Genomic DNA, 13,108 nt, shown 5'->3' with positions numbered 1-13,108 from the left:
TTTCATAAGGTTAGTGCTATTTCAAAATTGGACACATATACGCGGATCAACCTTCTGTGTAAGGAATAATTACGAAGCTACTGCATCTTGTCTTAATACAAAAATCACATAACTTTCTGTTTTAAAGTATGTCGATAACATATTGGTACTGTTTTATAAATCTGGATACGATTTAGATATAAATCTAGTTACTACAATATTTTCACAATACTACTTAATTCCGGAGCTATTCAAATGTAACATTTAAAACAATTTTATTTATTTATTTATTTATTTTGCAAGTTCCCTTCAATGTATCTCAAATGTGGCACTATACACAGATAATACAACTAATTATTAATTTACTTTACTTAAATTGCAGTTAATTTATTTTACTTTGGAACAAAAATTACGTTCTATGTCTATTTTGTAGGAAGTTATACATGCTTAAAACCTATACTGAAAATTCTATGAGTGTGTGTATTGATGACAACGTTCGTGGTCAACTAGTGTCACCTTGCTCCCCCCCCCCCCCCCCTCAACCTCCTCAATGCCATAGTGTGTATGAACCAAAAAGAGAATTAATCTGCAATGGTGGCTGAACTTTTACATTTATGGTAACTCGCACTTAATGATTCATATCTACTATTTTGTTTGAGATGGAAGTAAATAATCTCGTTCTTGACATTCATTTCTTTCATTTTTTTTTCAAGGTATAGAAGACTGACGGCTGCTGTAAATGAAACTTCATATCTTGGCCTCAAAGATCCAGGCATTACTTACGTACATTCTACTATTTTGGATGCTGAAAATAAAAAAAAAGTACGAAGTGAAGCAGTTGATGATGTCCCTTCCACTTCGAAAGCTGAACCGTCCTCCCCGTCGTCATCTCAGCAATCTAATCCAGAAGCAGATTTTCAGAAGCATATGGGAAAGTTTCTTCAGCAGCAGGTGCACAAAATCAAAGGACACTTTTCTGCATCAGTTAATCCAATTATTTCTTCGGTTTGTTTGATTTATTCTGTTTTTAGTTTACTTTTCTTTTTTTTTTTTAGTTCTACTATGTTTTAGTACGTATATACATATATTTGTTTCTGTTTTTTAATGCACGATTTTCAGTATATGATTTTACATGCACATCTTAGCTTGTAGTTAGTTCCACTTGTAGATATTTTGTGACGCTTAAGATGATAATCCTTTTCGTTCAGTAGTACGTTACTTTGTTACAATGGTCTAGTTTTTGTCTTTTCTGAAAACATTCTGCAATCGTAAAAGATTATAAATTTTAACGAGAAAATATTTCCGTAGTTTTATTACATCAACTACGTATATGATTGGAATCTATTTTCGATATATGTTTTATTATTCAGTGGAATACTCTCTTCCTTATTGAATAACGTTTCACCAGTTTAAGTTTCCTTAGTTTTCGATTTTTTTTTAAAGCATTGTCAGGTAATTTCTGTAATCAAACGAATTAATAAGTATTAATATAGTCTTGAATTATGTAGATATTTTGTGCGCGTTTCCAGCAAGTTGTATCCACATAGTATTTTTGTTTATTAAGAGAACTATAAAGTTAACCAAGAAAATTCTGTCGCTTTTTAACCCACCACCTTCGAACATCGATATGTCACGTACGACGTACCTGGAAGATCAAAAGTAGTCCCCATCAGCATCGACGACCTCCTGCCAACACTCTGGAAGACCAAGGATTCCATTGCGGCAGAATTTTGTGGGCCGTAAAGCGAAGAAAGTATCAAGTGTGTTTTGCACGTCTACTAGGGATTTGAATTGGCGTCCTTTATGGTGATTGTCCAAGGAACGGAACAGATGATGATCGGACAGTGCAATGTCCAGGGAGTATGTCGGATGCAATAGTGTTTACCATCCAAAGCGTAGAAAGGTGTCTCTGGTCATCCTAGCCACGTGGGGCTTATCGTTGTCCTGTAACAGGAGAACCCCTTTGCGATTCAGAAGTGCTGGCTCCGGAGTTTTGAGTTTTTCTTCAACACGGCTCAACTGCTGACAGTACACAGTTACATTGATGCTCTGACCAGTTGGTAGCAATTCCCGATGCACGATGTCGCGAGCATTTCACCCAAACGCACAGGAGAACCTGCTTCTGGTGCAGTGCTGGTTTCGGCTGTTTTGGAATCGGTTCATGAGACGCTAACCAATGATGACGGCGCCGTGGAGCTTCATATAGGACCCACTTCTCATCACATGCCAACAACTTGTCCAACAATGGCTCCTTCCTCAGACGAGACAGCAAAGAAACACAAGTGTCTGCTCACATTGCCTTCTGGCCCGGAGTCAAATCATGTATGACCCATCGACGCAATTTGTAGTGCTTCCCAAGCTGATGGAGGTGCTGCCAAATGGTTTCTCCACTCACACTGAATTGTAGTCTCAGTTCCTCACATGTCTGGCCACTGTTCGCCTCAATTGTTGCTCAAGATCTTCATTTTGCTCATGTGTTGGTCTTCCGGCACGTGGTGCGTCTTCGAATGTTTCGTCACCGTCTTTAAACTTGGTAAACTACCGCCGCACTGTCCACGTAGTCACGACACCTTCACCAAGTGCCTGGCACATTTTCCGCCCCTCTGCAGCGGCGTTTGACCCCAGTTTGAACTCGTATTGCATACACGTCCTTATGACGCTCTGTGGAGGTCTCATGTTCACTCTGTCCTTACGCAAGTTCATGCTGTAACTGAACTGCCACAACCAGGTAGTATGTTGAATATATCCACACCAAGAACTGACTTGGTTCCGTGCCTAATTTGGTCATTTGATTTCTCTGATAAGGATTTGAATTGCCATTGTAACCATAAGAGAAACAAGTTCTGAACTACTTCAATGTCTTTTTGAAATATTGGGTGCCTTTATTCCAAATATTCGCGCTGTATTCCAAATAGCTTCTTGTGTTCACATAATATAGTATTAAACAGATTTACAAAGAGGAGAAATGTTTAGAAATCCATTTTATAATTTCTAAGTTCCTTCTAGCTTTAGAGACTATGCATTCATCATCATAGGTATTCTGCCGTTATTGGCAGGTCACTTGCCGCAGCTAGGAAGCTTCCATGGTCCACGGTCCTCCGCGAACCTCGCTAACCTGTTCGTCTTCACGTCTTTCTGTTTTTATATAATCCATTAATTGAAGTCTCCTTCGCCCCCCCCCCCCTTCTCTTTCCCGCCACTATATCCTCTAGGACGTCCCTCATGATACAATTTCTTCTTAGGCAATGTTCCAAAAAGTTTCTCTTTTTCTTCTTAGTAATATCTAAAAGTGTTCTTTTCTCCCCCACCATTTCTAAAACACTTTCATTCGTTTTCCGCTCGACCCAACTAATTCTTTCCATTCTTCTCCACACCCACATTTCGAAGGTTTCCAGTCGATTTTCATCACTTTTATGTAATGTCCACGTTTCCGCCCCATACAGTACAACACTCCACACGAAACATTTTATGCGTCTTTTTCTCAACTCTTTATTCAAGATCCCACAAAACAGACTTTTCTTCCTCCTGAAGGCTTCTTTCGCCATTCCTATCCTTTTATTTCACGTTCGCATTTCATGTCATTACTAAGAATACTACCTAAATATCGAAAACTATTCACTTGTATTTTCTCCCCTTCCACTTTTATATTTGACACAGACCCCTTCGTTCCAATCACTATGGCTTTTGTCTTTCTAACATTTATTTTCATCCCATATTCTACAAAGCCCATCCTCAGGTTTTCTAACATTTTATTGATTTTCTTTTCAGATTCTGCAACAAGCACCATATTGTCTGCAAGTCTTATGCATCTAATCATTCTACCTCGTACTGAAATGCCGTCATCATCATATAGGTTCTTTTTCACTATCTCTTCTAGATATACATTAAATAGTGTTGGCGAGAGGCAGCATCCTTGTCGAACACCCCTTCCAATTGCACTCTCTTCCGTCAGTTCTTCCCCTATCCTAATACTTACTTGTTGGTTCATGTATAAGTTTCTTATGAGTCTTCGATCTTTCCATTCCAACCCTATCTTCGTTAGAACTCTCAACAAAATTCCCAATTCACGCGGTCATAAGCCTTTTCTAAATCAATAAATACAACATACACCTCTTTCCCTTTTTCTATAAATCTTTCACCGATCGCCCTTAATAATCCAATTGCATCTCTTGTGCCTTTGCCTCTTCTGAACTCGAACTACTACTCCTCGACTTCTTCATTTGTTCTTCCATATAACCTTCTTTCACTGTTCGGAGCAGAATTTTAGTTGCATGAGATATGAGACTAATAGTTCTATAATCCTCACAATCTCTTTTAATTCGATTTCGTAGCCATCGATATCATGATCATCTTCAGAAAGTCTTTTGGCCACTCTCCTGTTTCATATATTTCATTGTATAGTTGGAACAATTCTTTCTTTCCAATGTCTCCCATACTTGTAATGAATTCGATTGGTATGTTAACTATTCCGGTTGCCTTTCTATTCCGAATTTCGGATATAGCCTTTTCAAACTCATCCCGAAGAATACTAAATCCTTTATCATCCTCGCCTACTTCATTTTCTACTTTGGGGGCGCGGTGGCTCAGTGGTAGAGCGTTCACCTCCGGTGCTTGGGGTCCCGGGTTCGATCCCAGCTCGCGCCGTGTGGACTTTGTGGTGAACAAACACCGTGCTTGTGGGTTTTCTCGGGGTTCTCCCGTTTCCTCCCACTTTCTTCATTCCACCATTTCACTCATCTCTCATAATCACCGTCTCCTTTAGCCTAACCGGCATAACCGTGGGACGTAAAACTTAAAGATTTCACTTCATTTTTTCATTTTCTACTTCAGCATTTAGGCTACACGGTCTATCCCTACTCTCATACAAGTCCTCAACGTATTCTTTCACCTTCCTATGACCTCATTTCTCTCGCTGATTACCTTCCCATTTTTACTTTCTACTGCCATCGTAATAACCCCTTGTTTCCTCCGAAATTCCATAGATTTCACCTCCTTGCACATTTCCTCACTCATATTTTCCAACTCTTTCTAATTCTTCTATAACCTCGCATTTTCTTTTGTAAAACTCTTCCCTCGCTGTGTCTATTTCTCTTCGTAATTCATTATTTAACTTTCTGTACATCTTTCTGCCCTCTTCTGTATCAATCTGTTTTCACGTCCTCCTCTTCCTCATTTTCTGCAACATCCGCTCTGTAACCCATGGTTTCTTAGCCGTTTTGTGTTCGCGGTAACCTACTGCTTCTTCTGAAGTCTGCTGTAAGCAACGTTTAATATGTTCCCACCGTGCGTTACTACCTGCGCTTATCCTTTCCTCGTTTGAACATTTTGTTCGAATTTTTCAACGAAAATATTTCTTATTTCCTCGTTTTTCAACTTTTCAGTATTTAGCACACTGTTGCCTACTTTTCTTCTTCCTACATTTTTCAGTTGAATATGTACTTCGGCCAGCACAAGATCTACTATGCATTCAAGAGTTTAAATAAAGGTTTAGATTCAAAAGTAATAACCAGATCCTTGATAGAGACAACCTTTTTGACAGAAATATTGTCAACAACTTAATTTTTCGAATTGGTTTTAGAAGTAAAGGGTACAAAGAATGTTTTGTTAAAATTCAAAGGTAAAGCATTAACTTTTGATCTGGTGACAATAGAGTCAATGTTATTTTGTAATTTTACACAATCATGAACGTTGTTAATAAATCATCTTCAAATTATTCTCGTACATAAAAAATTGAAAACTAATAATTTCTTTTAAATCATTAACAAATAAGAGGAACAAAAGTGGACCCAAGTTAGAGCCCTGGGGAACACCAGAAAATATATGTATTAGAAACATAACTTTTATGTTCTATAACAAAGTTTCTACTGATTAGATACGAAATAAACCATTTAATAAATTTTGGCGATAAACCATGTAATTTTTATTCGTTAATTAGTATATCGTGAGGAAGTTTCTCAAAAGCCTTAGAAAAAATCAAAGTATATTACATGAACTTGTCCTTGAGTCTTCACTGGAGGAAGAATATCATACATAAAACATGTTAACTTAGATAAGGTAGATTTATTTTTCATAAAACCATGCTGTTGATCCACAGTGTCAGGTGAAACATGGTTATAGAGATAATTCTAGACAAGTTTATCAAAAAATTTAGGTAATATTCCCATGATAGAAATAGGTATATAATCAGCATAATCTTTCCCATGAATTTTAGGGATAAGAGAACAGCAGCTTTTCAATTATGAGGATAGGTGAAAGCTAGTATACTCCAATTAAGTAATGACACAAGAATAGGAGCTATGAAACACATAATTCCTTTGATTATAAAAATGAGTATGCCATTAACCAGTAGAGAATTTGACTTTTCAGACCTTTAATTACTTCAATAATCTGATCAATAGTGAAACTGGGATATTAGTTGCTGTTTTCACTATTACACGAGAATTGAATTTCATCATAAGACGAACGTCTTTGATATATAGATTAAACTTAGCCCATGCATTGACAAGTTTATTAGAGTCATCTACGTAGATGAGGAATACTGTTATATTAATTTTGTGCCCACCCGAATTTGTTCTCAATACTGTTCCGAAACGATAGATTAAGTCTGGATCTATTCCTGTCAATTATAAACCTATCTTGGTTTTCTCGAAGAACCTTTGACTAGTATTACTATCATTTGTAATGCCATTACCAGATTTAGGTCCATCCACAGTAAGTTCCATTCTAATCTTAAAGGTATCTTAAATAAGTTTCTTTCTCCTTTCCAACATTTCTCGTACTTACCGATGGCATCAACTATTGACAATGTTAAGGAATAATGTAAAGCAGCACATAGTTACTTCTTTGCTTTCTCATGTATTATCTTCCTGCTTGTATGACATTTCCATGAATTCATTGGAAACAAATAGACTTACACAAAAGAATTGATTACACTAGTCAACAAATTTTTAACTTTTTTTCTGCCTCATGAGAGAAAACACGTGATCTTAAAGGAACTTTGGCCGCTGAATTCGAATCTGCAATCCGTTTTTCTCTATCACGCACAGTTTTCCCGTGACAGAGGGATTTTCGGGAAATTTCCCTTTTTCTTCATTTTTGTACCTCTAGCTCGGGTACCCTTAGGCATATAAACATACAAATTATATTCTAGGTTAGCTTGATTTATATTTAGTAAACCCTGTAAGTTTCATCTGAGTCGCATCATTCTTCATTGAGAAATAAATATATTTCTATAAATATATGCTATGTGTACTGTCCATTTTACCATATACAATAGGTGCAGAAAAATCACATGTAACTTCCACGGGAATTACAATATAGGCAAGGTTTATACTTCATTGGATTTGTAATGAAACATACTTTACAATGATGTATACACCATGTCCACCATTTTTATAAGAGGAAAATTCTAGAGGGATTTTTCGGGAAATTCCCTAAAAAAGTAGATTTTTTGTCTCATGTCACTGTTCATATAGTGATACAGAAGCGGGAATTGCGCCAGAATATAGATTTATATCAATTCAATAAATCAATAGCCCACTAGTAAACAAGGTTTTTGCCACATGAAAGGAAACATCTGATCCTAAAGGAACTTTGGTCGCTGAATTCGAAAGTGCAATCCGTTTTTCTTCATCACCCACAGTTTTTTGCGTGACAAGGGGAGGGGGCTGAGAGATTCCCTCAAAATATACCTTTTTTCCAAATTTTCGTACCACTGGCTCTTGAAATATAAATACAAAAATGACACCATATAAAACCTTGATTTATACTTAAGAAACCTCGCAAGTTTCAGAACAATCGCATTATTATTTCTAGAGAAATAAATATAGCTGCATGTATGTTGTTTGTACTACTTATTTTAAGACGTGATGTTGCGTTCTTTGCACCGAAAAAAAAAAAAACAATTTCATTTACCCATACAGGCACAAATACGAAAAATGAGAGTATACGACATGGAGTAAGAAGTCTGTGGTTTTCTACCACCGGGCATGTGATTGCATTGATACAGCTGTACAACAACACGTGTTTAGCTGATGCAATAAAGCTGCGCAAAATCGGACTCCACTGATAAATTGTCAGGTCCATGGCAAATAGATAAGGAAGTGTTGTATAACGCATGCATATTGTAGGTTTAGTTTTAATTTGGATTTACCTGTGACAAATGGTCGTAAGTGCGTGTGCGTGTTTGTTTTCTTTCTCCGCTGTGAAGAGATCGCGGCGTGCGTGTATAAACTAACCGAACACTTTCTGTTATGTGTGTGGAAAATATACTGTGAAAAGTCAGCCCGTGCATTAACAGAAACGTTAAAACAAGCTTATTATAGCTATTTTAGGTGTCATGTGGGTGATCAAGACAAAGTGTGGGCTCCCCATGTGTGCTGTGAAACATGCTATTCTACTCTTATTAAGTGGAAAAGTGGCGATAAAACTCGAGCTATGCCTTTTGCGGTGCCAATTGTCTGGCGAGAACCAACCAGTCATGCTGAAGACTGTTATTTCTGTCTAACAAAAATTTGGGGTCATTCTAAACGAACAAAATCTAATATTGAGTACCCAAATGTTCCATCCGCTCTAAAACCCATACCACATGGACCTGAACTCCCAATCCCTGATCCATACGCACAATCAGAAGAATCTTCTTCAGCAGAAGAGCAAGTAGATGAGTTGCCCGAACCATCAACTTCCTTTGATCCAAACTATAGCCCAACCAAAAACACACCTCTTCTTATTAACCAGTCCAGACTGAATGACTTAGTGAGGAATCTAAATCTGAGTAAGCTGAGTTGCTCGGATCGAGACTTCAAGAATGGAATTTACTGGCTCCTACAACCAGAATTTCAATTTTCAGAAACCGACATGAACAATTTTCAGGTTACTATATAATGCAAAATTCCCTCTGTGCATGTACAGCGGGGGACACTTCTAAATGGTACAGCCATATGGAGATTTACGGCTAAGGTGTACCATTTAAAAGTGTCCCCCGCTGTACAAATATAGATGATTTAATGGATGCACTAGGTTTCCAACACATCCCTGAAGAATGGAGGTTGTTTATCGACTCCTCTAAAACAAGCCTTAAGGCTGTTTTGCTACACAATGGGAACACTAAACCATCAACTCCAATGGCATATTCCGTAGAGATGAAGGAAACTTATGAAAGTTTGTCTGTGTTGTTAGCTGTGATACATTATAACAAGTACTGTTGGCAAATTTGTGGTGATTTAAAGGTCATTGCTATATTACTGGGGCTTCAGGGAGGATTTACAAAATACTGTTGTTTTCTTTGCTTGTGGGACAGTAGGGCAACTGAATCACACTACATTCAAAAAGAATGGTCCCCAAGAGAAACATATATGCCAGGGAAACACAATGTTAAGTATTCTCCCTTTGTTAATTCAGAAAAAATTCTGCTGCCGCCTTTACATATAAAATTAGGCTTAATGAAAAACTTTGTTAAGGCCATGGACAAGGATGGAGAAGGTTTTGCGTACCTTAGAAGTCAGTTTCCAAAACTTAGTGACGCGAAAGTAAAAGAGGGGATATTCGTCGGGCCCCAAATTCGGAAACTATTAAAGGACAACATCTTTGAGACAAAGTTAAATAATGATGAACTATCCGTCTGGAGAGCTTTCAGTAAAGTGGTGTATGGATTTTTGGGAAATCATAAGGCAGAAAATTACCGTCAATTGTGTCAAGAGCTTTTGGATAGCTATCAAAGGTTAGGATGTAGAATGTCCTTGAAAATTCACTTTCTTCATTCCCACTTGGAATTTTTCCCCGAGAATTTAGGAGCTGTAAGTGACGAACAAGGGGAACGATTCCATCAGGACATTCAAAAAATGGAGCAACGTTATCAAGGTAAATGGGATCCTCATATGATGGGCGACTACTGCTGGTTTTTAGTTAGAGAAAGTGATTGGCACTACAAAAGGAAGAATTAATTGTAAGTACAAATGTTTTATTTTCATACTTTGTAAAACAGTTGTGCATTTGATCCATTGTGAGTTATTGATATTTCTTTTTATAGGTCAATATTAATTTTTTGTTTACTATCTTGAATAACGTTTAAGAGGCGTGGAAACTAAGAATTTGGTTGTATACTTTCGGAGTTAAAGATCAGTTTTTCAATAGGATTAATCTGGCGCAATTCCCGTTTCTGTATCACTATATGAACAGTGACATGAGACAAAAAATCTACTTCTTTAGGGAATTTCCCGAAAAATCCCTCTACAATTTCCCTCTTATAAAAAAGGGCGGACATGGTGTATACATCATTGTAAAGTATGTTTCATTACAAATCCAATGAAGTATAAACCTTGCTTATATTGTAATTCCCGTGGAAGTTACATGTGATTTTTCTGCACCTATTGTATATGGTAAAATGGACAGTACACATAGCATATATTTATAGAAATATATTTATTTCTCAATGAAGAATAATGCGACTCAGATGAAACTTACAGGGTTTACTAAGTATAAATCAAGCTAACTTAGAATATAATTTGTATGGTTATATGCCTAAGGGTACCCGAGCTAGAGGTACAAAAATGAAGAAAAAGGGAAATTTCCCGAAAATCCCTCTGTCACGGGAAAACTGTGCGTGATAGAGAAAAACGGATTGCAGATTCGAATTCAGCGGACAAAGTTCCTTAAAGATCAGCATTCTTCTTTCATGTGGCAAAAACCTTGTTGACTAGTGTTATGGGTGTTCATTCTTAAATAAACTTTGGTCAGTACTGCCACTTTCAGCTTATGTATCTTTAGTATCTGGAAGGACCACAGCTACTGTAAAACAAACTCCACTTACAATGTAAAATGTTCCGTTGCCAGATGGTCGCTTGTTGTCAGGCAGTAGAAGTTCTAAAATTCTAGTTGCTATATAGTTTAATAATAATTATAAAACGCATTTTCATTTTACATTCACTGTCACTATTACTTTTTCTTCATGATAGGTTGATTCTTTTAGTTTCATAACTGAATACTTATCTCAATATAGGTCATGTTTTGTGTTTCATAGAAAGTTTCTATTCGTCAAGTACTAATCTTTCGTTAAATTTGCAAACACAATAATTCCTAGAACTTATTCCTTTGATGGTTTTGTGGCTTTCTTTCTGATAATGATGCAGTGTCTCAAATGGTCTTATCTCTTGTGATGGTTGTTGTTGTCATTTCTTACAACAATTTTGCTGCATCTTTGTCACATTAAGCCCTCAAATTCAACATTGTGGCATAACAAAGTTCCGCTGCACATATTTTCTCTCTGAGAGTATTTAATTTTCCATCTCCTACGTTTGTTGTTATTATTATTATTATTTTTTTTTATTTTTTATTTATTTTATTTTTTTTTAAATTACAGACATGCGTGTCTCTCCAGATGAAAATTGTTAAGTCCATAACTTCCTGTAACTGCACTGCATGTTACTGTACTGTAACTACACTATAACGAACAACCACATATTTGGTACTATGACGCTTGTTCCAGCGCTGATAGTGTTGAAGGAGAAAACACATTCTCAGTACATTATATTGTTATGTTTAAATTTTGAACTATCTGTATTTAATAGAATTTTTTGTTACATATTGCTCAATGCGTTCTTCTTGTTGCAAAGAGTCTCTTCTTTTACTTAAGTGTATCATGAAAATGTCACAGTGACAACCAAATTCGGTTTTATTTGTCACAATACACAATTAGCAGAAACATATTGTACTGAAGACAGCTCTTCATAAATGAAAGTACTCGAGAATAAATAAGTTGGCTACATGTCACAGGTAAGTAATCTCTTTTTCCGAAGATCAATAAACATTAACATCCGAAAATTCTCACACGCACTTGTTAACTCAGGGTAAAGGAAGATATTTTCCAGATTGTATTTCGTAAAGTTGACAATGAAACATTTCGTGATTTTTGTGCTAATGGTCTACAGTTGACAATGTATAAATTTGATAACATTCTTTCTTATCCATTATTTCTGAGAAACGTATCCGAGAGCTAATAGTTATTGAGAAGATTCTGCTGCTGATGTGAATTGTCGCTTAAAAGAAAACATCTCTTCCTTGCTTTGTGTGCTCTTTGTGGCTGTTGCGGCTACTTCTTGTAAATCCGTGGCAATCTAAACATTTGACGTTTCCACCCAAACTGATCTTATCCCCCACAAAAGTCTAGAAATTCCGACCCCAGTTGTATCGACTGGCGAAATCCAAAAAATCCCAGTTGTTTCTATTAGTGATGATCTTCGATGAATGCTAGCTCATCGCCGCCCACCTTTTATGGCCGGCCTAAAACTTAGGCAGCATATACGCCGGCTCAATGATACGGTTCTTTCCCCGAAAAGAGCAAAACCTACACCTGTTCGTAAGCCTACACCTTCAGTTTCTTTAAAATCAGATATAATGGAAGAGACCAGATGTATACTGAGTGGAGAGTACTCGGCGCACGTGGAAAGATTCGCTTCAAGCGTTATTTTTTACTAATATTTTTTCTGTTTATTTTTACGTATGTGTTTTTCTTATATATGTGTTGTTATTATTGTATATTTGTTATTTTCGTATGTTTATTGTTATTGTTATGTATTTGTTGTTCTCATTCAGTTATTGATATTGATGTGTATTTCTTGTTCTCATATATTTGTTGTTTTGTATTTTCTTTTCGGTTTTTATTTATTTTTCTTCAGCAGGTTTGTGTTTCCTGTATTTTTTATTCGTTTTTAAATTTATTCGTGTTGATCGTGACGGGAAAAATGGCCTCGGTGCTGGCGTCAATCACTTAATCTGATCTTTACTGTTTTAGTATTGTTATTGTTCTTTATTGTTACTGTTATTAGTATTGGTATTTTTGTTATTCTCATACATTTATTATTTTCTCTTCATTTAGTTTTTTATTTCTCTTGTACAGCATTTTTTTTTTGGTCATATTTCGATATGTCTTTTTTTTTCTATCGTGATCGTGATGTTGATCGTGACAGAGACAAATAGTCTAGATCAGCGCTTCCCAACCGGTGTGCCGCGAATGGACCGCTGGTGTGCCGCGAGGAAATCGAAACACAATTATTAATTCTATAGCAACCAAATTGCAAGACATACGAAAAAATGTATATTTTTTGTATTTCACATTACTATGAATTTCTACCAT

General features: G+C 36.5%; 1 protein-coding gene across 11 annotated transcripts in view; it reads left to right on the top strand.

The window, feature by feature from the left end:
- The window catches only part of LOC145664473 (testis-expressed protein 2), a 472,752-nt gene that overhangs the window by 332,638 nt on the left and 127,006 nt on the right, over positions 1-13,108 (top strand). For 10 of the 11 annotated variants that reach the window (XM_081731173.1, XM_081731175.1, XM_081731183.1 and 7 more), the window contains one exon: positions 693-984. In XM_081731173.1, the coding sequence (XP_081587299.1) occupies positions 693-984 (292 nt within the window). The remainder of the gene's footprint in view (positions 1-692; positions 985-13,108) is intronic. The other variant, XM_081731179.1, reaches the window with a different exon arrangement.

The sequence above is a fragment of the Thermobia domestica genome, chromosome 11, assembly GCF_964235325.1.
Source record: "Thermobia domestica chromosome 11, izTheDome1.hap1.1, whole genome shotgun sequence".
Classification (NCBI taxonomy): Eukaryota; Metazoa; Arthropoda; class Insecta; order Zygentoma; family Lepismatidae; genus Thermobia; species Thermobia domestica.
The sequence above is the reverse complement of the archived record's forward strand: the minus strand, read 5'-3'. Positions and strand labels throughout refer to the sequence as shown.